General features: G+C 42.5%; 1 protein-coding gene across 1 annotated transcript; it reads right to left on the bottom strand.

Annotated features, from left to right (window-relative positions):
- Positions 1-1,987: 1,987 nt before the first annotated feature.
- LOC139406986 (NF-kappa-B inhibitor alpha-like) lies at positions 1,988-4,974 on the bottom strand. The gene is made up of 6 exons (XM_071150205.1): positions 4,952-4,974; positions 4,127-4,474; positions 3,494-3,602; positions 2,983-3,279; positions 2,603-2,860; positions 1,988-2,387 (listed from the first exon to the last, which is right to left on the bottom strand). The coding sequence occupies exons 1-6, from the start codon at positions 4,969-4,971 to the stop codon at positions 2,355-2,357; spliced, it is 1,065 nt and encodes a 354-aa protein (XP_071006306.1). The 5' UTR covers positions 4,972-4,974; the 3' UTR covers positions 1,988-2,354.
- Between the last annotated feature and the right edge of the window lie 21,136 nt (positions 4,975-26,110).

Here is a 26,110-nt window from a genome sequence, read left to right as displayed (position 1 = left end):
TGTGGTAAAGGTTCTTTACTACAGTCAGTCAAAACTGGTTGTGTCCTGTTTAGCTCCTATCATTTCTATGCATTCTCCACTTTCAGAAAGTCAAAAATACATTTGTTTGAAAATGCACCTCAGGCGACAATCACAAGGCAAACCGTTTTGAGAAAAGAGTGCAGTATTTATATGTGATATGAGAGATGTCAGTAAAAGGTGTTTACATACCTGAATGCATAGCGGGTAAAGGTTGAATGGCTTCTCGATAAATGTATTATCAATAAGTGAACTAGATGGGATATTTGCCTATTGGAAAACGTCACATATCGAATGCCGTTTAGATTACAGAAGCAAAAGACTAATCCAAAGCCTCAGGATTAGTGTTTTGTTGACTCGTCATGTTAGTTCTAAGTCCAGGGGGTATGAACAGATCACATGCAGAGGTACTGTTGCGTCCTTGGGTGAGGCTGAGTCAGATTCCTTGGGAAATCCCCTGAGAATCCAGAGGTCTATAGGCCAACTGATGTTTATGACCCACAGCAATTATAGGGTCCATTTTACACTGCCAGTAGTCCAAAGATCATGTATTTTTCTACCACTGACGGACTATAATAGTGTTTTTCAGATGTGCAACTGGGAGCAAGGGTTGCTGAAGGAGAGCTGCGGATTTTAGAATATTCGTATGAAAATATGTCCTCAATTGGAAACCTGGGGTATGTTAAGTCAGCTGAAATTCAGCCTTGTCCTGTGTTATACTTTTAGCTCTCAGGGTTTCCCAGTAGTCATTACTGCTCTCCAGTCTGGTAAATTTCAATAGTTCCCAGATTGGTGAACAGTAGGTTTTCTACAGAATGAGTCGGCTCTTCCTATGCCTACCCAGACTGATTCAGTGGTGCTTCTGAGGTGTAATGTTTTGTATAAAACAGTACAGAGCAGGAGCTCCTCTTACACATCCAATCCGGGAGGGACTTTTAAAAATGTGACTCACAGATCTGATGACCCCACCCCAATCAAGAAACCCCAGACTGGTCCTCTGTAGCTCAGTTGGTAGAGCATGGCATTTGCAACACCAGGATAGTGGGTTCGATTCCCAGGACTAGCCATACGAAAAAAGTGTGCACGCATGACTGGTGCTTTGTATATAAATGGCATATATTATTTATTTATTACAAGTCCTGTGTGTGTTATGTGGGGGAAGGGGAATTCACTTGTCTTGCAAGTGGTGAGAAAAAGTACCATGTTTTCATACTTGAGTAAAAGTAAAGATATCTTAATTGAAAATGACTCAAGTGAAAGTCAACCAGTAAAATACTACTTGAGTAAAAGTTAAAACGTATTTGGTGTTACATATACTTAAGTATCAAAAGTAAATGTAATTGCTAAAACATACTTAAGTATCAAAAGTAAAAGTATAAATCATTTTAAATTCCTTATATTGAGCAAACTAGACGACACCGTGTTCTTGTTTTTTTTAAATGTGTGGATAGCCAGGGTCACATTCCAACACTCACACATAATTTACAAACGAAGCATTTGTGTTTAGTGAGTCCGCCAGATCAGAGGCAGTTGTATTTTGGAATGTTCCTTTGACCCGTTTTCCTGTCCTAAGCATTCAAAATGTAACTAGCACTTTTGGGTGTCAGGGAAAATGTATGTTGTAAAAAGTACATTATTTTCTTTAGTGAAAGTTGTCAAAAATATAAATAAATAGTAAAGTACTGATACACCAAAAAAAAATAACTTTCAAGTATTTCTACATAAGTACTTTACACCACTGGCCTTGTGTGGGATTTTCTTTGTGAGTAATGTTGGCTAAGTGAGGCAGTTTATTGAGATGGTTTGATACTATATATTACTGTGTAAAAATGGCCATGGAGAATTACTAGAGTGTGACAGGAAATTCAGGACTGTACTGTGAGACAGTTGGCTGAAATAATAATCGTGTCACAGGAAATGAACCAAAACCACAGTGTGTACGAGTAGGAAATAAAGCAGTGAAAATCCATTTATAGATGCACATTTTATTCATTATTTTCAATAGTGTTTCACTCACATTTAATAAAAACATTCACAAGTATAAAAATATCTCTGTGTATTTACAATATATTACTGATATATACATGAAAATAGGAGAATTCTCTGAGGTCAGGGGTCATATGTGTTCCGGTGCTTTTGATCTTCACAGAACACCAGACTTCCATCCCGACCGAACGGCATCTTCAGTCTTGTCTCTCTGTCGTCTTTTCTGTCTGCCGGCTCTAGGCGGCTCTCCCGAAGGGTTCTGGGACCTGGAGTTCCCACTGTGCTTTGACTGGACTGGCCCGTAGCAGTTTCATCGACTTGACTTCACATCACCATGTGATGCGACCACTTCAATTCTGCCCGAATGTAATGTCATCGTACATCTGTGTAGAAAAAAGAAACAACGAATCTGTAAACTCAACTCATTTAAATAGAAAAAAAATATGTATTTGTTAGTCAATAGTCAATCCACTTGAGCAGAGAGAGCCTTTCCCCCCTCTCTCTAGTACTGCAGTTTTTAATTAATTTAACCTTCGTTTATATAGAGATCAAATCTCTTTTACAAGTGAGACCAGTGTAGCTGTTGTTAGCTTCTCACCTGTTCATCATCAGACATGCACTCCTCCTCGCTCTCTTCTGATTCGCTCTCAGGCAGCTCTCTGAGCTCCTGGTCTGTCTTCTCATACAGCTGGTGGCAGATCTCAGTGTTCTGACGCCCGTAGGTCAGGTGGTACGGCGTGTAGCCCCCGTATGTCACACTGTTGACGTCTGCCCCCAGGGAGAGGAGCCGGTGGACCAGGGATAGGTTCTGGAGGTCTACAGCCAGGTGGAGTGCCGTACGACCGCTACATTGTTCCTGAGGGGAAACAAAAATACACCAAACGTTAGTTTTTGTTGGTTTGAGAATACATTTAGGTGTTCAATCATCAATGGGGATACTTGATTATTGGCAACAGAATACCTGTGTGATGAACATACCTGTGCATTGATGTCGGCACCAAGCTGAACCAGACTCTCCACCATGGAGAGGTATCCATTAATTGAGGCAAGGTGGAGGCAGTTGTGTCCGCTGTAGTTGGGGAAGGTGAGGATGTAACTGAGGTGGCGGAGGCAGTTTTGGGTGATCACACTGAAGGAGGTGAGAGAGCCCTTCTTACAGGCGATGTGGAGGGCGGTGTTCCCACTGTCGTCTACTAACCGCGGATCACACCCGGCCTTCAGTAGCCTCTCTACAAGATGGGGCTGTTCTGTGATTACTGCCAGGTGGAGCGCAGTCTGAGAGAAGAATTAGGTGGTTAGATATCGTTTTCAGGTGTAAGTACCACCATTTAGATGGCTTGTTTATAACAGTTAATAACTATATGTGTCGTGATGACCACTTGTTCAATAAGACAGTTGTTTATCAACCAATTAATTGTTTTAATTAACAAAGGAAGTATGTTTTTTAATTGATCAATGATCTATTTCCCCATTGGTCATCAATAATTACCTGTCTCTGATTGTTTTGTGCGTCCAGTAACATATTATCATTGTGTGACAGTTTGATCATATGCTCGGCTTGTTCTGTGGCTTCATGAATAATGGCCAGGTGGAGAAACCTGTGTGGAGGAGGGGAAAATAAAAGTTTAAAAAAGGCTGTGATTCAGATATGCATGGCGCATAGGAAGTGGTTGAACAAAGAGCGAACACCAGAGCCTTGCGCAATAAAGGATTTTTTTAGGGTTATTTCCACCAGTTGCGGCTTGACACATCTGATGCATTATCATTCCTGGCATCTCGTCAGGGACTTTCCTAATTGCGCAGAGCTGACTTTAGCACCGCCTAGGCGCAGCTCTGAGGCAAAGTACATACTCATCATACAACTGAGTCCAATAGTCATTTTGTTAACTTGCAAATTATGACTATCAGCTGCTTAATTTTACAGCATCTTGATAATATGAGCATATCTGTAAGTTTTGTATACTTTATGAAAGCATACGATTTTGCATAAAATGCTGTATTCTTATAACATTGCTTTAGATTATAATAGAATATTTCAATTTGCCTTTTTGCACTTGCAGTAGGCCTATAGGCCTACATCCCTTTTAAATGCAACATTACCCAAAGATAAAAGTGAACTTACGTGTCGCCGTCCTCGGTTACTGTTTTCCTCCAGGGTTCATTACTGCAGGGGTTTGCCAAGACTTCGACATTGGCCACTCTCAATTCCTCCAGCTCCTTCACAAGGTTACCATATTCATCCTCTTTTAGAGAATCCAGACCGCTATCAAAACGGTCTTCTTGGCAAGGTACCATTTTCCCGTGCTTCGATTCCATATCATCATAGTTATAATCCATTTGTTTGTGGTTTGAAACTGTAACATCCATAGTGAATAGACTAACTGACTGATAAGTCGACTCACTGCTCTGTTCTCTCTCAAGTTTGGAATTGGAGTGTGTGTTGGAGGGAGGCGCCAGTGGGTTTAATGCTCTACGGGGAGGAGACAAAGAATGGGGGATTTCCACGTTGAGTTATCTCGACACAACTAGCAGGGAAACTCATAGACTGGGCTTTTATGAGAAAACTTCCCCCTCGAATTAGCCCCACAGACTCAGAGTAAGAATGAAAACTTGTAGTTTCCTATTAGACATCAAAATCTACCTGTGATGCAGACAGAAATACCTTCAATGAATGAGATAAATGAATGAGAGACAAAGCCTTTGACAGGTTCTAGAATAAATCCCTTTTCACTTGGGGAATGAATGTGTCATAACGAGGTAATTGAGGGAAATTACATAATTGTTCAGCACATTTTGCACATTTTGACTGTATACAGGACAGACTAGTATTTTGAGAACTATGCATGCAGGTGTTCCATGGAATGTAAATTGAAGGTCAACCAGTGTGTGAAATATCATTATTAGTTTACCCTATTTATTATTGTACTATTACAGTTCTGCACCTCACCTGATCTCATATGCTATCATACATGGATAAAATGCGTATCTGCAAGCATAAACAGATAATACAATGCAAATGTATTCTCCATATGGCCAGGTTTTATCCAGGTTGGGATACCATGTTGGAGGGATGTTTGCAGCCTTCATGTAGGAATACAAGTCCAGTGTGGGGAAAACAAAACCAAAATATTCCCCTCTAGTTGCACGGTTCACATGTCTTTGGTGAATCAGATAGGGTTGGGAGACAGATGATTCCACAGGGACTCTCTGACTGCAGAATAAAAAAAAACAGGGGGCATGGTGTACATAACCCCTTCAATGAAACTGACACTGCTGCATGTTCCTTCATGGGATATAGCCTACTGGAGTTACCCTTGATGTGCTGCAAATACCTAATGTAATATTACATGACATTCCCTTGGAAATCAAAAGGGTTTCCCTAAAACAACACTATTGAAAGCTGTAGGTTATGCAAACATCTTTGGTATTTACATCATGCTTGACGTTTGACCCAGTCTAAGGATGTGAATGTGTGAGGGGGATATTACCACAGAGGGAAACTTCTCACCTTGCATAACATCTCTGCTGGCCTTAACTTGCGTGAGAGCGTTTATAAACTCTATACTGTCTACCTGGGATAGCCGCACCCTGACATATCAACTGAAAACTTCATGTTTGCACAGGGACAGATGATTTTAACAACATAGCAACCGTAACCACTAACAGTAAGCATTCACACATCTGTGGGGCGATACTGGGTGTGATGACACTGTGCACACACACACACACACACCCTGCTGTCTGATGTAAAGTGAGGGTGTGCGTCACACCGTCAGGAGTCATGACAACAGGCAACAGGCACACTGTGTAACAGAACATCTCTCTGACAAGCAAAGTGCCACAATACTGAAACTAGGCTAAGGACATAATATGCTTTTTCTGGAGGGGATTTGAGTCATATTTCATAATGTTATCATGAGTTTTGATTAGATTTTTATAAGGACCCCCCCCCCCCCCCCTGCCAAAAATATAGGAAGTCCTTGCTAATTTGCTACAGTAAAATGTTGTAACATCCTTCCTTCAGCCAATTTGTTCTGTGTTTACTATGGTTTCCATGCGCACCATTTCTATCACCTTAGACGCCTTAATCTCTCTACATCGGTTAAGCCCTCTATCGGTTTGCAGTTGTAACAGCTACTTCCTTGCTTAACTATTACACAAGCATATGCATTGCTCAAGGCACCACATACACTTGTTTGCAAAAAGTGCCCTTATGATGTTTCCACTGACCTAATGATTTTAACATTTAGGCTTACTCCAACGTCTGGATTCAGACTTCAACTATCTATTTATGGGACGTCATTTGTGGGATCACATCTTATATTCAACTGATTTGGTAGTTTCAGTAGTCGTTAATTGTTACATTAGTCACATTCGTTTTTCCAGTCAGTTTTGTGTTACTGCCTCATTTTGCTGTTCAGTCTTATTAAAAAGCCCTAGAGTTGATGTCCGTGCCCCCGTGGAAATCTAATTAGCATAATTAAAAATCCCCATAAAAATCAGTCTATTTAAGCTATCTGTTTGTATGGGTGGCGTCTCAATCCACTGCATCTGCCAATGTCATCCTTCCGCATCTGCGGTGAAAGGTGGGAGAGCTACAGCTGTGTTTGTCAGACCAGGAGACATGCTGAAAATCGGTCTTATCACGAAAGTGTCTGTAGCACCCGAACTATTATCACCCCTCTACGGAAAGACGAGACTCTCTCACGAACATGTAGCTCTGTAGCATGACCACAAGCCTCACAAAACTTGTCTGAAGGTAGCCCGGTACCAGCTAAAAACATTTAAGGAAGTAGTTTAGTGCCTAAAAAAGGGTTTAAATATGAGGGTTCCTAAAATTCTAAATCAAAGCTACATGATCCTTGCTATGACCAATTAAAAACAATTCATATGTTAACTTTGTACAGTAATTTCCTGTTTGATTTCCAATAATACTGCAAGGCAAGTTCCCCTTTCTAGGAACAATTTGATATTCCAGTCTAAAAATAGAATCACACAATGACACAGCATGTATAACTTCCTCCACTGTTCCATATACTGTATGTCAGGGGTCAGGTGTGTGTGTGTGTGTTTGTGAGAATGCATGTGTGTGTGAGTGGACACAGTTACAATACCACGCAGATTGATTTAGTTTAAAATAATGCCTTCTACTTTCTGTTCTAGGACTTTAATCTGTGGACACAGCACCCACCCACAGTTCTTACTGACTTGAGCCAATGTGAAAATGAGAGGGCACTTTAATATGTCAATCGAACACCTTTGGGATGAAATGGAACACCGACTGCGAGCCAGGCCTAATCGCCCAACATCAGTGCCCGACATCATTAATGCTCGTGACTGATAGTTGAAGTCTGAATCCAGACTAAAGTTATAAATTGGAGTAGGACTAAATGCTAAAATCATTAGGTCAGTGGAAACATAAGTGCAAGTCACCACAGCAATGTTCAGTGAAAAACCTTCCCAGAAGAGTGGAGGCTGGTGTAGCAGCAAATTGTCTGTCTTTTTTTTAAACCTTAATTTAGCTAGGCAAGCCAGTTAAGAACATATTCTTATTTACAATGACGGCCTACCCCGGCCAAACCCTAACCAAGATGACGCTGGGCCAATTGTGCGCAGCCCTATGGGACTCCTGATCACGGCCGGTTGTGATACAGCCCGGAGATCGAACTAGGGTCTGCAGTGATGCCTCAAGCACTATGATGCAGTGCGTTAGACCGCTGCACTTTTCGGGAGTCCCCAGAAGGGGGGGGACAACTCCATATTAATGCCCATGATTTTGGAATGATATGTTCAACAAGTAGGTGTCCACATACTTTTGGTAATCTTGTGTATGTTTCTAATAGAAAGGTATGATGAAAGTTTTAGCTGAACCCATTCTTACTACAACAAGAATAATGAAGGTATGTTCGGACAAGAAAATACATTCCTCAAAACAAGCAAAGATTTGGTTACAAATCTTGTTACCTAGAAAAATGTATACCTCCTAAATGAACAGATTGTTCATGTAGAAAGACAATGACCCAAAACACACAATCAATTCTACATAAAAATAGCTAGAAGCAACATATTTGAAGTTTTGAAATGGCCTAGTCAAAGTACAGACCTAATCCCAATTGAGATGTTGTGGCAGGACTTGAAATGTGCAGTTAATGCTTGAAAACCCACAATTGTTGCTGAGTTACAGCAGATATGCATGGAAGAGTGGGCCAAAATTCCTCCACAACTTGAGAGACTGATCAACAACTACAGGAAACGTTTGGTTGGAGTCGTTGCAGCTAAATGTGGCACAACCAGTTGAGTGTAAGGGGAGAATTCGTTTTTCACATAGGGGCATTGGGTGTTGCATAACATTGTTTATGAAATAAATGAAATAAGTATGTAACTGTTGTGATATTTGATCACTAAGGTTCCCTCTATCTAATATTAGGTTTTACTTGAAGATCTGATAACATTCAGTATCAAAAATATGCAAAAGAGGTGAAAATTAGAAAGGGGGCAAATATTTTTTCACGGCGCTGTAGACAAAGGAGCATACAAATCTTTGGAACAACTTCAGCTGTCCTATAATTAGCATGCCATTCTAATATATTTATATGGTCTATTCTAAGGACTTGCCAAATACTTTTTCACGGCACTGTAGATTCACCGAAACTAAAACAAAATCAGCCCTCAGATCATGCCTCTCCCCTCGTCTTTCTCAGGGTTTCATGCTGAGTGTGTGGTGCTCCTGTGTGGTGCACATTTTCGAGGAAACGTGGGTGAATTTCAGAGTAGGGGTAATACCTTTTACACTCAAGCATTCCCATGGTCAGATAATGACAGACCTGAGATCTGGGTGTCATGAGGGCGTTCCTCTCCCTGTCTGATCCACTGCTCCAATGATATGGTTGAATGCATTTAGATGTGCATGTAACTAGGTTCCTTTTTCAGTTTACATATATTTTTTCTGGAGCTTAACTTCTCACATTTTAGGCCTATATCACTTCCAGGCTACCGAATCCCCCAAAGAGTTCAATCACTTAATGGTCAAACTCTGTGAAGTGTCCCATGTCTTCATATCTTATCTTAGCTGTTAAGGGTCTAAGGTGAATATAAGCCCCAAAGGTCTCTATTTCAATGTCAATACTAGCATACCCCCCTTTTATCATTTTTTTTTTACACATACACACATCCAGTGGTGATCCGTCAGTCAGGGCAGGTGGGGCAGAGCCACATTTTTAGCAAAAATAAATTCATAATAATATAAATATACTGTATATTTGTATATGTATCTATATCTCTCTCATATATATATATATATATATATATATATATATATATATATATATATATATATATATTTTTTTTTTTGGGGGGGGGGGGGCATGTTTTGCATGTTATTTTGGTATTAATACATGTCACATATCAGTTTGCAAACAATGTAAAATAAATATAGCATTCAGTTAATTCTTAAGGTATAGGGGGCAGCATTTTCACTTTTGGATAAATAGCGTGCCCAATTTCAACTTCCTGCTACTCATGCCAAGAATATAAGATATGCATATTATTAGTAGATTTGGATAGAAAACACTCTGAAGTTTCTACAACTGTTTGAATCATGTCTGTGAGTATAGCAGAACTTATGTAGCAGGCAAAACCCCGAGGACTAACCGTTCAGAATTGTCTGTTCAGTGACGTCTCATTGGGAAACAATATTTCTTAGGCACTTGTTTTCAGTTCCTACCGCTTCCACTGGATGTCACCAGTCTTTGGAATTTGGTTGAGGTTATTCCTTTGTGCAATGAAGAAGTACGGCCATCTAGGAACTGGGTAACACTGTTGAGAGTTGCGCAAGACTTGAAAAGTAGCGTTGGTTTGTTGTCTTCCTGTATTGAACACAGATTGACCCGTCTTCAATTTGATCGATTATTAACGTTTAAAATTACCTCAAGTTGTATTACAAAAGTAGTTTGAAATGTTTTGGCAAAGTTTATAGGCAACTTTTGAGATATTTTGTAGTGACGTTGCGCAAATTGGAAGCTGTTCTTTTCTGGATCAAATGCGCCAAATAAATTTACATTTTGGATATATATGGACGGAATTAATCAAACAAAAGGACCAATTGTGATGTTTATGGAACGTATTGGAGTGCCAACAAAAGAAGCTCGTCAAAGGTAAGGCATGTTTTATATTTTATTTCTGCGTTTTGTGTAGCGCCTGCAGGGTTGAAATAAGCTAATCTCTTTGTTTACTGTTGTGCTATCATCAGATAATAGCTTCTTATGCTTTCGCCGAAAAGCCTTTTTAAAATCTGACATGTTGGCTGGATTCACAACGAGTGTAGTTTTAATTTAGTATCTTACATGTGTGATTTAATGAAAGTTTGATTTTTATATAATTTTATTTGAATTTGCCGTGCTGCATTTTCCTATACCTTAAAAAGTTTTAATAAATCTGCATACACACATGGTCTCTTTTTTTGAGTAAGGCAGCTCCAAAATGCCTAGCTCAGTGCTTTCTGTGGTGGGGCGAGCCAGCAGAAAATACGGAGTGTTGCGCCATGATTGGCTCAATGTTCTGTCACTCATGCGGACAGTATGTCATCACCAGTTTCTTCCCTTTGGATCCTGCCATAGTTTGTACATCTCAATTATCAGTAGAAACCACATTTGTTTAAGCAAGCCAGGCATATCAGCTATGTTTTTTAAAAGGCAGTAAATGAGGCTGAATGAACTGTTTCTCTGCCAGACAAGGCTCCACTGGTGTAGCAGTGGTAAGGTGTTGGGAATCTGCTGTTTGGGACTCTGCTGTTGGGAGAGCTTTATGTAGGCCCTAACTGTTTGTGGGCACCGTTTGTCACCATTATAGTGCAATTAATGTATTGTGTAGTGTAGTGGCTTTGCTGGCATGCATCCCACTTCTTTTTAAAAATTTTATTCCCCACCAAGATTTACATGATAATATCGCCACTGCACACATCTAATACATTGCTTCATTTTTGGTAATATGCTAGACTAGCAGTGGTTGCTACCCTCAGAAGGTAGATCTGAGAGCAGCAGAACAGTAATCTGAAATGCAGGGGGAAAAGGAAGAACATGAGAATGATAACATTTTATCAAATGACTCTATTTAAATAATCAAGCCAGAAGTCCCTTGATCCTTTGTCCAAGACAATAGTAAGAGCGCCCTCTTGTGTCCTGACTGTAATTGCATCTACTGCATAATGAATGCATGACAGCATAGGAATGAATAGCGTTAGTCTAAGCAACAACAACAAAAAAGGTATCCCCTGAATCTCCTTTACTTTTAGTTCCAACTCAAAGATTTTTGACTCACCACTAATTTTGAAGCCTTTGAGTTGACCTAGAATACATCCCACACAGGATATAATGCTGCTGTGAGCCTGTGATTGTCAGTCTGGTATCTCCAGTATCTTCCTGATCTCACTGTGTGTGTGAACCTGTCACTAGTCTGGCTACTGAGCACAGCCACATACGTACAGTTGAAGTCGGAAGTTTACATACACCTTAGACAAATACATTTAAACTCAGTTTTTCACAATTCCTGACATTTAATCCAAGTAAAAATTCCCTGTTTTAGGGCAGTTAGGATCACCACTTTATTTTAAGAATGTGAAATGTCTGTCACGCCCTGACCATAGAGAGCCCTTGGTTCTCTATGGTGTAGAAGGTCATGGCGTGACTAGGGGGTGGTCTAGTATGTCTATTTTTATGTTTGAGCTAATATGGTTTCCAATTAGAGGCAGCTGTTTATCGTTGCCTCTGATTGGGGATCATATTTAGGTAGCGTTTTCCCCACCTGTATTTTGTAGGATATTGTTTGTATTTAGTTGCCTGCGTGCACGTCATGACTTCACGTTTCGTTGTTTCTTTATTGTGTTTGTTTCACAGAGATTAAAAATATGTGGAACCATACTCACGCTGCGCCTTGGTCCATCTCTCAAAACGATCGTGACAGAATATCCCACCAAACCAGGACCAAGCAGCTTGACCAAAAGGGAAAGGAGTTTTGGACATGGGAAGAAGTGATGGGTGGATGCCAAACCCTTCCTTGGCGGCAGACGGAAGGTAATAATGGAGGACAGCGACAACGCCAGGGTTCGCGACCACAGAAAGCCCAAGGACAACTCCGATATTTTTGGGGAGGAGCAACAAAAGGTGGCCGGTCGAGCCGAGAAGAGTGCCAGAGCCCGCCTGGGAGTCAATGGAACAATGTGAGGAAGGATACTGAAGAGAGGGGTTAGCATAGAGTAGGCTGCAGCGCAGGCGGGCTGAAGAGCGGGTCATCAGTCTGGTGTCATCTGTGACGGCCCCACGCACCAGATCTCCAGTGCGCCTCCCCAGCCCGGTATGTCCTATGCCGGTTCCTCACACTCGCCATGAGGAGCATGTTGTCAGTCCGCTGCCCAAGAAACCCCAAGATTATTTTGGGGGGGGGAACATGGAGCTGGCGGCTGAGCCGCGGGAAGAGCCAGAGACCGTCAGGGAGGCAATGGAGAAGTTGGGAGAGAGAGAGAGTTGAGAGAGTTGTTGTGCAAGTGTGTTCTGCTTAACATTCAACCAGAAAATCTGGTTAGCGGTCTGGTGAAACCTGTGCCGGCTCCACCCATCAGATCTCCAGTGCGCCTCCCCAGCCCGGTACATCATGTGCCGGTTCCCTGCAATCGCCCTGAAGTGCGTGTGACCAGTCCGGTGCCACCTGTACCGGCTCCACGCACTCGGCCTCCAGTGGGCATTCACGGTGACGGTTCACGGTCCGGAGATTCCGGCCATGGTTCACGGTCCAGAGAATCCGGGGACGGTTCACGGTCCGGACCTTCCGGCAACGGTGGCCAGTCCAGGCACGGCGTCCAGTCCAGCTCCAGGGCAGGAGTCTTCCTCTGCGCCGGTGCCCAGTCCAAGCACGGCATCCAGCTCCAGGGCAGGAGCCTTCCTCTGCGCCGGTGCCTAGTCCAAGCACTGTGTCTAGTCCAGCGCCAGGGCAGGAGCCTTCCTCTGCGCCGGTGCCCAGTCCAAGCACTGTGTCTAGTCCAGCGCCAGGGCAGGAGCCTTCCTCTGTGCCGGTGCCCAATCCAGGCACGGCGTCCAACCCAGCTCCATGGCCGTAGCCCTCCTTTGTGCCGAGGCCATGTCCAGGCACAATGTGTTCAGCCCGGCGCAATGGCAGAATCCGGGGTCTGGGCGGGGAGGGCTACGACCTACACCGGAGCCGCCACCGACACTAATCACCCCCCCTACCCTCCCCATTTGGTTTCAGGTTTTGCGGCCGGAGTCCGCACCTTTGGAGGGGGTACTGTCACGCCCTGACCATAGAGAGCCATTTGTTCTCTATGGTGTAGTAGGTCAGGGCGTGACTAGGGGGTGGTCTAGTATGTCTATTTCTATGGCAGTTTATCGTTGCCTCTGATTGGGGATCATATTTAGCATTTTCCCCACCTGTATTTTGTGTGATATTGTTTGTGTTTAGTTGCCTGTGTGCACGTCATGACTTCACGTTTCGTTGTTTTTTTATTGTTTTGTTTGTTTCACGGAGATTAAAAATATGTGGAACTATACTCACGCTGCGCCTTGGTCCGTCTCTCAAAACGATCGTGACAATGTCAGAATAATAGTAGAGAGAATGATTTATTATTTCAGCTTCTTTCATCACCTTCCCAGTGGGTCAGAAGTTTACATACACTCAATTAGTATTTGGTAGCATTGCCTTAAAATTCTTTATCTTAGATCAAATGTTTTGGGAAGCCTTCCACAAGCTTCCCACAATAAGTTGGGTGAATTTTGGCCCATTCCTCCTGACAGAGCTGGTGTAACTGAGTCAGGTTTGTAGGCCTCCTTGCTTGCACACGCTTTTTCAGTTCTGCCCACAAATGTTCTATGGGATTGAGGTCAGGGCATTGTGATGGCCACTCCAATACCTTGACTTTGTTGTCCTTAAGCCATTTTGCCACAACTTTGGAAGTATGCTGGGGTCATTGTCCATTTGGAAGACCCATTTGTGACCCAGCTTTAATTTCCTGACTGATGTCTTGAGATGTTGCTTCAATATATCCACATAATTTTCCTCCCTCATGAAGCCATCTATTTTGTGAAGTGCACCAGTCCCTCCTGCAGCAAAGCACCTCCACAACATGATGCTGCCACCCCCGTGCTTCACGGTTGGGATGGTGTTCTTCGGCTTGCAAATCTCCCCCTTTTTACTCAAAACATAACGACGGTCATTATGGCCAAACAGTTCTATTTTTCTTTCATCAGACCAGAGGACATATCTCCAAAACATGGTGGTTTTGGAGCAGTGACTTCTTCCTTGCTGAGCGGCCTTTCAGGTTATGTACAGTCGTGGCCAAAAGTTTTGAGAATGACACAAATATTAATTTCCACAAAGTTTGCTGTTTCAGTGTCTTTAGATATTTTTGTCAGATGTTACTATGGAATACTGAAGTATAACTACAACAATTTTATAAGTGTCAAAGGCGTTTATTGACAATTACATGAAGTTGATTCAAAGAGTAAATATTTGCAGTGTTGACCCTTCTTTTTCAAGACCTCTGCAATCCACTCTGGCATGCTGTCAATTAACTTCTGGGCCACTGACTGATGGCAGCCCATTCTTGCATAATCAAATCAAATCAAATGTATTTATATAGCCCTTCATACATCAGCTGATATCTCAAAGTGCTGTACTGAAACCCATCCTAAAACCCCAGACAGCAAGCAATGCAGGTGTAGAAGCACGGTGGCTAGAAAAAACTCCCTAGAAAGGCCAAAATCTAGGAAGAAACCTAGAGAGGAACCAGGCTATGTGGGGTGGCCAGTCCTCTTCTGGCTGTGCCGGGTGGAGATTATAACAGAATATGGCCAAGATGTTCAAATGTTCATAAATGACCAGCATGGTAAAATAATAATAATCACAGGCAGAACAGTTGAAACTGGAGCAGCAGCACGGCCAGGTGGACTGGGGACAGCAAGGAGTCATCATGTCAGGTAGTCCTGAGGCATGGTCCTAGGGCTCAGGTCCTCCGAGAGAGAGAAAGAAAGAGAGAATTAGAGAGAGCATACTTAAATTCACACAGGACACCGGATAGGACAGGAGAAGTACTCCAGATATAACAAAATGACCCTAGCCCCCTACACAAACTACTGCAGCATAAATACTGGAGGCTGAGACAGGAGGAGTTTGTCAGAATTTGTGGGGTTTTGTTTGTCCACCTACCTCTTGAGGATTAACCACAAGTGTGATAACGTGCGTCTCGGTGAGAGGTGTAGGAGTCAGGCGCAGGAGAGCAGGGATGTCTGAGAAGCGTGTTTAATAATGTAGTCCACCAATACAAAAAATGGCACAGACGAAAAATTGCTGGACTTTCTTGGGCACCCTGAATCCTTCTTCACAACAATTGAACCTCTGTCCTTGAAGTTCTTGATGATCCGATAAATGGTTGATTTAGGTGCAATGATAGTTTGTTGGTGATGTAGACACCAAGGAACTTGAAACTCTCAACCCGCTCCACTACAGCCCCGTCGATGTGAACGGGGGCGTGTTCAGCCCTCCTTTTCCTGTAGTCCACAATCATCTTATTTGTCTTACTCATGTTATTAAGGGAGAGGTTGTTGTCCTGGCACCACACTGCCAGGTTTCTAACCTCCTTCCTATAGACTGTCTTATCATTGTCGTGATCAGGCCTACCACCATTGTCTTCACCAAACTTAATGATGGTGTTGGAGTCGTGTTCAGCCACGCAGTCGTGGGTGAACAGGGAGCACAGGAGGGGACTAAGCATGCACCCCTGAAGGGGCCCCATGTTGAGGATCAGCGTGGAAGATGTGTTGTTGCCCACCCTTACCACCTGGGGGTGGCCCGTCAGGAAGTCCAGGCACCAGTTGCAGAGGGAGGTGTTTAGTCCCAGGTTCCTTAGCTTACTGACAAGCTTTGTGGGCACAATGGCGTTGAACGCTGAGCTGTAGTCAGTGAACAGCATTCTCACATAGGTGTTCCTTTTGTCCAGGTGGGAAAGGGCAGTGTGGAGTCCTACTGATATTGTGTCATCTGTGGATCAGTTGGAGTGGGTCTAGGATTTACGGGGTGATGGTGTTGATGTGAGCCATGACCAGCCTTTCAAAGCACTTCATGTCTACCGACATGAGTGCTAGGGGGTGGTAGTCATTTAGGCAGGTTACTGGAGTAACCTTACAGGGGTCACCTCTTCACTGTTGATGTTGAGACTAGTGTTTTGCGGGTACTATTTAATGAAGTTGCCAGTTGAACACTTGTGAGACGTCTGTTTCTCAAACTAGATACTTGTCGTCTTGCTCAGTTGTGCACCGGGGCCTCCCACTCTTCTTTCTATTCAGGTCAGAGCCAGTTTGTGCTGTTATTTGAAGGGAGTAGTACACAGCGTTGTACCAGATCTTCAGTTTCTTGGCAATTTCTCGCATGGAATAGTCTTCATTTCTCAGAACAAGAATAGACTGACGAGTTTCAGAAGAAAGTGCTTTGTTTCTGGCCATTTTGAGCCTGTAATCAAACCCACAAATGCTGATGCTCCAGATACCCAACTAGTCTAAAGAAGACCAGTTTTATTGCTTCTTTAATCAGAACAACAGTTTTCAGCTGTGCTAACATAATTGCAAAAGGGTTTTCTAATGATCACTTAGCCTTTTAAAATGCTAAACTTGGATTAGCTAACACAACGTGCCATTGGAACACAGGACTGATGGTAGCTGATAATGGACCTCTGTACGCCTAACAAAATAGTCATTTACAACATTAACAATGTCTACACTGCATTTCTGATCAATTGTATGTTTTTTAATGGACAAAAAAATTGTTTTTCTTTAAAAAAACAAGGACATTTCTAAGTGACCCCAAACTTTTGAACGTTTGTGTAGGTATTACAGAATCGGTCAGGGAGAGGTTGAAAATGTTGTATCGGCACTTGCCATCATGCTCTGAGTGCACATCCTGGTAATCCATCTGGCCCCGCGGCCTTGTGAATGTTGACCTGTTTAAAGTTCTTGCTCACATCGGCTATGGAGAGCGTCATCCCACAGTCGTCTGGAACAGTTGGTGCTCTCATGCATGCTTGCCTAAAGCGAGCCTAAAAAGGCATTTAGCCCGTCTGGTAGGCTTACGTCACTGGGCAGCTCACAGCTGGGTTTCCCTTTGTAGTCTGCAATAGTTTGCAAGCCCTACCATATCCGATGAGCGTCAGAGCCGGTGCAGTAGGATTCAATCTTAGTCCTGTAGTGACGCTTTGCCTGTTTGATGGTTTGTCTGGGGGCATAGCAGGATTTCTTAGAAGCGTCCAAATTAGAGTCCTGCTCCTTGAAAGCGGCAGCTCTAGCCTTTAGCTCGGTGCGGATGTAGTCCTTGGATTTGGTTTGGGATATGGGTGAAGCCGGTGACTGAGGTGGTATACTCCTCAAAGCCATTGGATGAATCCCTGAACATATTCCAGTCTGTGCTAGCAAAACAGTAATGTAGCGTAGCATCCAAGTCATCTGACCACTTCTGTATTGAGCGAATTCTGGTTCTTCCTGCTTTAGTTCTTGCTTGTAAGCAGGAATCAGGAGGATAGAGTTATGGTCAGATTTGCCAAATAGAGGGTTTGCATCTCTGTCTGTGGCGTAAAGTGTAGAGTGTTTTTCCCTCTGGTTGCACATACTGGTAGAAATGAGGTAAAACTGATTTAAGTTTGCCTGCATTAAAGTCCCCGGCCACTAGGAGTGCATTTTCTTTTTGCTTTTTCTTTTAAAAAAAATTTACCCCGTTTTCTCCACCAATTTCATGGTATCTAATTGTTTTTAGTAGCTACTATCTTGTCTCATCACTACAACTCCCATACGGGCTCGGGAGAGACGAAGGTTGAAAGTCATGCGTCCTCCGATACACAACCCAACCAAGCCGCACTGCTTCTTAACACAGCGCGCATCCAACCAATGAGTCGGAGGAAACACTGTGCCCCTGGCAACCTTGGTTAGAGCGCACTGCGCCCAGCCTGCCACAGGAGTCGCTGGTGCGCAATGAGACATGGATATCCCTACCAGCCAACCCCTCCCTAACCCGGACGACGCTAGGCCAATTGTGCGTCGCCCCACGGACCTCCCGGTCTCGGCCGGTTACGACAGAGTCTGGGAGCGAACCCAGAGTCTCTGGTGGCGCTGGCGCTGCAGTACAGCGCCCTTAACCACTGCACCACCCGGGAGGCCTGGATGTGCATTCTCTTGTTTGCTTATGGCCTTATACAGCTCGTTGAGTGTAGTCTTACTGCCAGCGTCGGTTTGAGGTGGTAAATAGACGTCTACGAAAAATATAGATGAAAACTCTCTATGTAGATAGTGTGGTCAACAGAGTACTTCATGATAAGCTACCTCAGGTGAGCAATACCTTGAGATATCATTCACCAGTTGTTATTAACAAATAGACACACGCCCGCACCCGTCATCTTACCAGGCGTAGCTGTTCTGTACTGCCGATGCACGGAAAACCCAGCTAACTGTATATTATCCCTGTTGTCGTTCAGCCACAACTCGGTGAAGCATACAGTGCATTCGGAAAGTATTCAGACCCCTTGAATTTTTCCACATTTTGTTTCGTTACAGCCTTATTCTAAAATGGATTTTAAAAAAAATATCTTCATCAGTCTTTACACAATACCCCATAATTACAAGGCAAATACTGTTTTATTTTACTTTTAGCAAATGTATTAAAATAACAAAACAGAAATACCTTATTTACATAAGTATTCAGACCCTTGCAATGCGAATCGAAATTAATCTCATGCGCATCCTGTTTCCATTGATCACCCTTCAGATGTCTCTACAACATCATTGAGTCAAGCTGTGGTAAATCCAATTGATTGGACATGATTTGGAAAGGCACACACCTGTCTACACATAAGGTCCCACTTGACAGCGCATGTCAGAGCAAATACCATGCCATGAGATCGAAGGATTTGTCCGTAGAGTGCAGAGACAGGATTGTGTCAAGACTAAGATCTGGGGAAGGGTACCAAAACAATTCTGCAGCATTGAGGTTCCCCAAGAACACTTTGACCTTTTTGTCTTTGTCTTTTTTTCGTAATGGAAGAAGTTTGGAACCACCAAGGCTCCTCCTTGAGCTGGCTGCCTGGCCAAACTGAGCAATCGGGGTAGAAGGACCTTGGTCAGGAAGGTTACCAAGGAGCCAATGGCCACTTTAAAAGAGCTCCAGAGTTCCTCTGTGGAGATGGGAGAACCTTCTAGAAGGACAACCATCTCTGCAGCATTCCACCAATCAAGCCTTTATGGTAGAGTGGCCAGATGGAAGCTACCCCTCAGTAAAAGGCACATGACAGTCCACTTGTAGTTTGCCAAAAGGCACCTAAAGTACACTCAGACCATAAGAAACAAGACTCTCTGGTCTGATGAAACCAAGATGGAACTACTTTAGCCTGAATGCCAAGCATCACATCTGTAGGAAACATGGCATCATCCCTATGGTAAAGCATGATGCTGGCAGCATCATTCTGTGGGGATGTTTTTCAGCGGCAGGGACCGGGAGCCTAATCAGGATCAAGGGAAATAATGAACGGAGCAAAGTACAGAGAGATCCTTTATGAAAACCTGCTCCAGAGCACTCGGGACCTCAGACTGGGGTGAAGGTTCACCTTGCAACAAGACAACAACCCTAAGCACACAGCCAAGACAACACAGGAGTGGCTTCGGGACAAGTCTTTGAATGTCCTTGAGTGGCCCAGCCAGAGCCCGGATTGAACCTGATCAAACATCTGTTGAGAGATCTGAAAACAGCTGTGAAGCAACACTCCTCACCCAACCTGAAAGAGCTGGAGAGGATCTGGAGAGAAAAATACAGGTTTGCCAAACTTGTAGCGTCATACCCAAGAAGACTCTAGGGTGTAAACGCTGCCAAAGGTGCTACAGCAAAGTACTGAGTAAAGGGTCTGAATACTTATGTAAAAATGTGATATTTCAGTTTTGGATTTTAATGAAGTTGCATGCATTTCTAAAAACCTATTTTTGCTTTGTCATCATGGGCTATTGTGTGTAGATAGTTGAAGAAAAAAAAAGAAAAAAATTATACCATCTATTGCATCTTGTCTATGCCGCTTGGTCATTGTTCATTCTTATTCCATTCCTTTACTTAGATTTGTGTGTATTATGTAGTTGTTGAGAATTGTTAGAATACTTATTAGATATTGCAGCACTGTCGGAACTAGAAGCACAACAATAACGTCATTGAATGTGCTATAGTATCATTTGTTTAATTGATGAATTAAATTGTAAATGGGGATAGGTAGGCTACTTCATTCAGTGAATACGGAATGTCTTGCCATCTCTGGGTTGTATGTTAATATGGGATTTTCAGCTGTTGAACTATGGCAATGTTGAACTAAATTCTAAATCTATCTTTCTTTTAGTCAAGAAGTGATGAGCCAGAGCACAGTGTTACTGCTCTCCATTCACAAGCAACCACATCCTCTTCTCCTATTCAACTAATTTGCCTCCACACTGAAAAGGACTGTACATACATATCCCTGTGCCAATCTCACATGATCAGTCCAAGGTCTCAGCTGGAAGCTTAAATTGTGAGAAATGTAAACAAGATGCTACAGTAGTGTGTATGTGGATGGATGGAGTTCCAAGAAAAGACATGTGCCCCTCTGTGTCAATGTTGAAATGCCATAAATGGAAGATGGCAAAAGAGATAGTGATGAGAGTGAGAGCATACAGTATGAAAATAAAGACACCTTGGGATCTAAAATGAGTGTGGGGTGTCTCCTTTTTGTCAGTTTGAGGATACTACAGTCACCTCTGGTGGAGGTTCTTTGAACACTGCTATTTAAGTCTGAGCTTAAAAGTTGTGTGTTATCTTGAATACCAGGCAGAAGTTTGAGTACAGAATTAAATGGTGTAAACTTAAAAGGTTGGTGAGATAATAACTTGAGAAACGGTGCAAGTCAGACACGTTATCTTTTGTTTGCATGTGAGCATGTCTTTTTCTGTCGGTCCTGTCAATGTTGAGTGATCACACATGCCTCAGCACGCATAGGTTACTTTGCCTGCTTTCACATGTGTGGTAAAGGTGGAGATGTTTTATAGTATTTCTGATTAACGCTAGCGTCCCACCTCGACAACAGCCAGTGAAATTGCAGGGCGCCAAATTCAAAACAACAGAAATCCCATAATTAAAATTCCTCAAACATACAACTATTATGCACCATTTTAAAGATACACTTCTTGTAAATCCAACCACAGTGTCCGATTTCAAATAGGCTTTACAGCGAAAGCACACCAAACGATTATGTTAGGTCAGCGCCTAGTCACAGAAAACCATACAGCCATTTTCCAGCCAAGGAGAGGGCTCACAAAAGTCAGAAATAGCGATTAAATTAATCACTAACCTTTGATGATCTTCATCAGATGGCACTCAGAGGACTTCATGTTACACAATAAATGTGTGTTCTGTTTGATAAAGTTAATCTTTATGTCCAAAAACCTAATTTGAAATTGGTGTGTTATGTTCAGAAATGCATTGTCTCAAACAAATATATTGTGAAAGTGCAGAGAACCTCAACAAATAACTTTGATAAAAGATACAAGTGTTAAACGTATGAATAAAGATAAAGTTCTCCTCAATGCAACCGCTGTGTCAGATTTCAAAAAGGCTTTATGACGAAAGCACACTTTGCGATTATGTTAGGTCAGCGCCTAGCCACAGAAACCAATACAGCCATTTTCCAAACAAGGAGAGGTGTCACAAAAGTCAGAAATAGCATTAAATTAATCACTTACCTTTGATGATCTTCATCTGGTGGCACTCCCAGGTCTCCATGTTAGACAATAAATGTTTGTTTTGTTCGATAATGTCCCTCTTTATGACCAAAAACCTCATTTTTGTTTGCGTGTTTTGTCCAGTAATCCGAAGGCACTAAGTCCAGATGAAAAGTTTTTAAAAAGTACAATAAAAGTTTGTAGAAACATGCCAAACGATGTTTAACATCCATCCTCCAGTTGTTTTGTCATAAATAATCAGTAATATTTCAACTGGACAAAAGCTTTGTCAATAGAAAAGGAGAAACAAGAAAGGCGCATTCCCAATCAGGCGCATGGCTGATGTCTGGACATTTCCACTGTCCACTGATTGAAAGTGGTGTATCTCACTCATTTTTCAGAGTAAAAGCCTGAAACAATGCCTAAAGACTGGCCACATGTAGAGGAAGCCATAGACGTGGAGGAGGCCGTAGGAGGGCAACAACCCAGCAGCAGGACCGCTACCTCCGCCTTTGTGCAAGGAGGAGCAGGAGGAGCACTGCCAGAGCCCTGCAAAATGACCTCCAGCAGGCCACAAATGTGCATGTGTCTGCTCAAACGGTCAGAAACAGACTCCATGAGGGTGGTATGAGGGCCCGACGTCCACAGGTGGGGGTTGGGCTTACAGCCCAACACCGTGCAGGACGTTTGGCATTTGCCAGAGAACACCAATATTGGCAAATTCGCCACTGGCGCCCTGTGCTCTTCACAGATGAAAGCAGGTTCACACTGAGCACATGTGACAGAGCCTGCAACATCCTCCAGCATGACCGGTTTGGCGGTGGGTCAGTCATGGTGTGGGGTGGCATTTCTTTGGGGGGCCGCACAGCCCTCCATGTGCTCGCCAGAGGTAGCCTGACTGCCATTGGGTACCGAGATGATATCCTTAGACCCCTTGTGAGACCATATGCTGGTGCAGTTGGCCCTGGATTCCTCCTAATGCAAGACAATGCTAGACCTCATGTGGCTGGAGTGTGTCAGCAGTTCCTGCAAGAGGAAGGCATTGATGCTATGGACTAGCCCACCCGTTCCCCAGACCTGAATCCAATTGAGCACATCTGGGACATCATGTCTCGCTCCATCCACCAACGCCACATTGCAAGATGCTTTAGTCCAGGTCTGGGAGGAGATCCCTCAGGAGACCATCCGCCACCTCATCAGGAGCATGCCCAGGCATTGTAGGGAGGTCATACAGGCATGTGGAGGCCACACACACTACTGAGCCTCATTTTGACTAGTTTTAAGGACATTACATCAAAGTTGGATCAGCCTGTAGTGTGGTTTTCCACTTTAATTTTGAGTGTGACTCCAAATCCAGACCTCCATGGGTTGATAAATTTGATTACCATTGACAATTTTTTGTGTGATTTTGTTGTCAGCACATTCAACTATGTAAAGAAAAAAGTATTTAATAAGAATATTTCATTCATTCAGATCTAGGATGTGTTATTTTAGTGTTCCCTTTATTTCTTTGAGCAGTGTATATTAACGACCACGCTATGAATGCTTGTCTATAAAAAGCAGATCATTTTGCAGCAATCTTATCAATGTTATAGTTACAAAGTAACATATAATTGAGGCCACCTAAACAGGAGAAGATATAATGAAGTTGGATTCTTTAAAAAATGTTTAGCTCAATTTATCTTAAAATTATTATTCAAATTAGGAAAATCTAAAAAATTGAGACCACCATATTCATATGAGTTCATAATGACAGATTTTCTAATATAATGTGTACGATTTTTCCAGATGAAGTTGAAAAGCACCTAATCAACTGCTTTATCTATTTTGTTGTCAAGATATAGGGACTAGGCTGCATAAGTAAGTCTGGTGATACCTTCAGCTTTAGAAAGCAATACTCAACCTTTGAAGGATAAATCCCTCTATAACCAATGGTTCAACTTCTTTTTGTTTTGTCAATAGTAGTTATAAAATGTAATGAGCATCTTTCCTGATGATCCTTAGATATGGTAATCCCAAGGTAGGTTACTTTTTCCTTGACTGGAATATTGCATATAGAGGGTATCACACAGTCTTTAACAGCAAACAATCCACACTTATTAAGGTTAAGGCAAAGACCAGATGCTTTGGAAAATACCTTTATCAAATCAACTGCTCTAGCAATCTGGTCAGCATCTTTCAAAAAGAGGGTTGTGTCATCTGCAAGTTGACTGATGATAATATCTCTGTCAGCAATAGAGATCCCTTTTATATTGCTGGATTTAACAGAACTTGTAAGAAGTTGGGTTGCAAGCAGGAAGAGGTAAGGAGAAATTGGGCAACCTTGTCTAATTCCTCTTTTCAAATCAAATCTAGGAGAAGTGCCATGCTTTAATTTAATTGAACTGTTCCCATTCACATAAAGAGTTTTAGTACTACAAAATAATTCCCCAAAACCAAATTTCTCAAGGTAGGTAGCCTATGTTGACCACCAGGCACAGTCTATGACAGTTCTCAAGGAGGAAGGTTGATTTCGGATCCGTTGATGAAAGCACGCCGCTTTCCCTTCTTTTTCGTGCTTTTTCCACAGCTGGCCACATTTTCTCTCTGGCCACATTCCCCAAAACCAAATTTCTCAAGGTAGGTAGCCTATGTTGACCACCAGGCACAGTCTATGACAGTTCTCAAGGAGGAAGGTTGATTTCGGATCCGTTGATGAAGTACGCCGCTTTCCCTTCTTTTTCGTGCTTTTTCCACAGCTGGCCACATTTTCTCTCTCCTTTCTCTGTCATTTAATGTATGTACATGATTACTGCCACTAGGAGAGCTGTGACATCAATGGAGTGCATTAGTGATATCGTGAGGTCTTGGAGAATGACTACTACTGAAAATGAACATTTCTCCATCTCATCATTTCCCCCTATTAATTCAGATATGTAATGTGCAAAAGTGCAATATGACTCTCAAAATATTGTGGCAACATGGTTAACTACATAGTCCATGAGTTTGGTGATGTTTGAAGGCAACTGAAGAGCGTTTTAAACAAAGTAAAAAACTGGTTGGTATTTTTCCCATTGTAAGTAATGGAGGTTGGCTAGGTTGCATGTAAGAGAAGGGATTACTTTTTTTCTACAATGTTTTAAATCCTATTTGTTTTATTTTCTATGAACAAAGGCTCAGTTTAGTTCAGGTAATATGATAAAATGTGTTTAAGTGTTTGTACAATAATAGCGTTTAATAGTTTCCTAGCTTGATGCTAACCAAATTTAGCGTGGTCAAGCACTAGCTAGCTCTAGGCTAGTTGGTTTCAGTAAATGTGAGCTTACATGTTAGTGGTTAATAATGTAATGGTTGTAGCATTGTTTCACATAGGCCTCCAGTCATTTATAGCTTTTTAGAAATTGACGCTGATAGTACAGTGAGTTATATATAATGTGAATGTATAGATGTATGGTGACTAAAGGTTTGGATGAACGGACCAACCAGACCCTCAAGATTGACATGGGCAAGTCCCTTGATGGGTACCAGGAATGGTGGGTGGACAACCTGAAGGTAATTCTCTTTGCACATAACAACAGCGTTCAGGCCTCTAGTGTACTCACCCTATCGCCTGCTGTACGGACGGGAGCCGCAGCCGTTTACTGAGGTAAACAATGCAATTGTATATAATATTGTAGTAAACATTTCTGATTGACTTAGTGTTTGTCTATTGCTACTTTTGTATAACGTACTTAACATACTCCCTCCTAGCTGGGGTACTGGTGAATATGGTGAATATGAAAATCTCAGATGATAACTATTTGCATTTGCTTCCTCGTTGTGGGGGCGGCATCGCCATGCTGTCAGCAGTACCAACACTGACCCAGGGGTTTCTTCAAATAGTACATCTCAAGGCTAACCATTGGGTCACGTTAAGTAACCTCCGCTTCCAGGTAGATACTGTTAAGGTGTATCACTACTGGGGTCATGACACCACCCTGGAGATTCTCTCACAACTCACCTCTCTTATCTTTTTCAGGGACCATCCCTTACCTCCCTCATCAACCCCACTGACATAGAAAATAAAGGATACCTGTCAATTTCTATGTCTGCCATTAACATTATTGCATGTCTAACCAACATTTAAATTGAATAACTGTATTTTTGCATACCTGATCAAACTATAGCCTGTGTGTTTGCTTGTTTACATCTCTGGCTCATACCCTGTTCCCTTTACTCTGCTCCTGTTCTCCAGGTCCTAGGGGTTTTGCCTAGCACCCAGAAATGGATCCACCCGATGTCCTCCATTACATCAGCTACTGTTATTGTCATGTTGTCATTATCTGCTAAGAATGTTTTCTTGCTCTATCATACTGGGCACA

This window comes from Oncorhynchus clarkii, chromosome 4 (assembly GCF_045791955.1).
Source record: "Oncorhynchus clarkii lewisi isolate Uvic-CL-2024 chromosome 4, UVic_Ocla_1.0, whole genome shotgun sequence".
Lineage (NCBI taxonomy): Eukaryota > Metazoa > Chordata > Actinopteri > Salmoniformes > Salmonidae > Oncorhynchus > Oncorhynchus clarkii.
This window is presented reverse-complemented; position numbering and strand designations above follow the sequence as displayed.

Coding starts and splice junctions, on each gene's coding strand:
- LOC139406986 (XM_071150205.1), bottom strand. CDS start 4,971: ATGATAGCATATGAGATCAG. Junction 3,280..3,493: donor CACAAAACAATCAGAGACAG/GTAATTATTGAT, acceptor TTCTTCTCTCAG/ACTGCGCTCCACCTGGCAGT. Junction 2,388..2,602: donor GCATGTCTGATGATGAACAG/GTGAGAAGCTAA, acceptor TTTTCTACACAG/ATGTACGATGACATTACATT.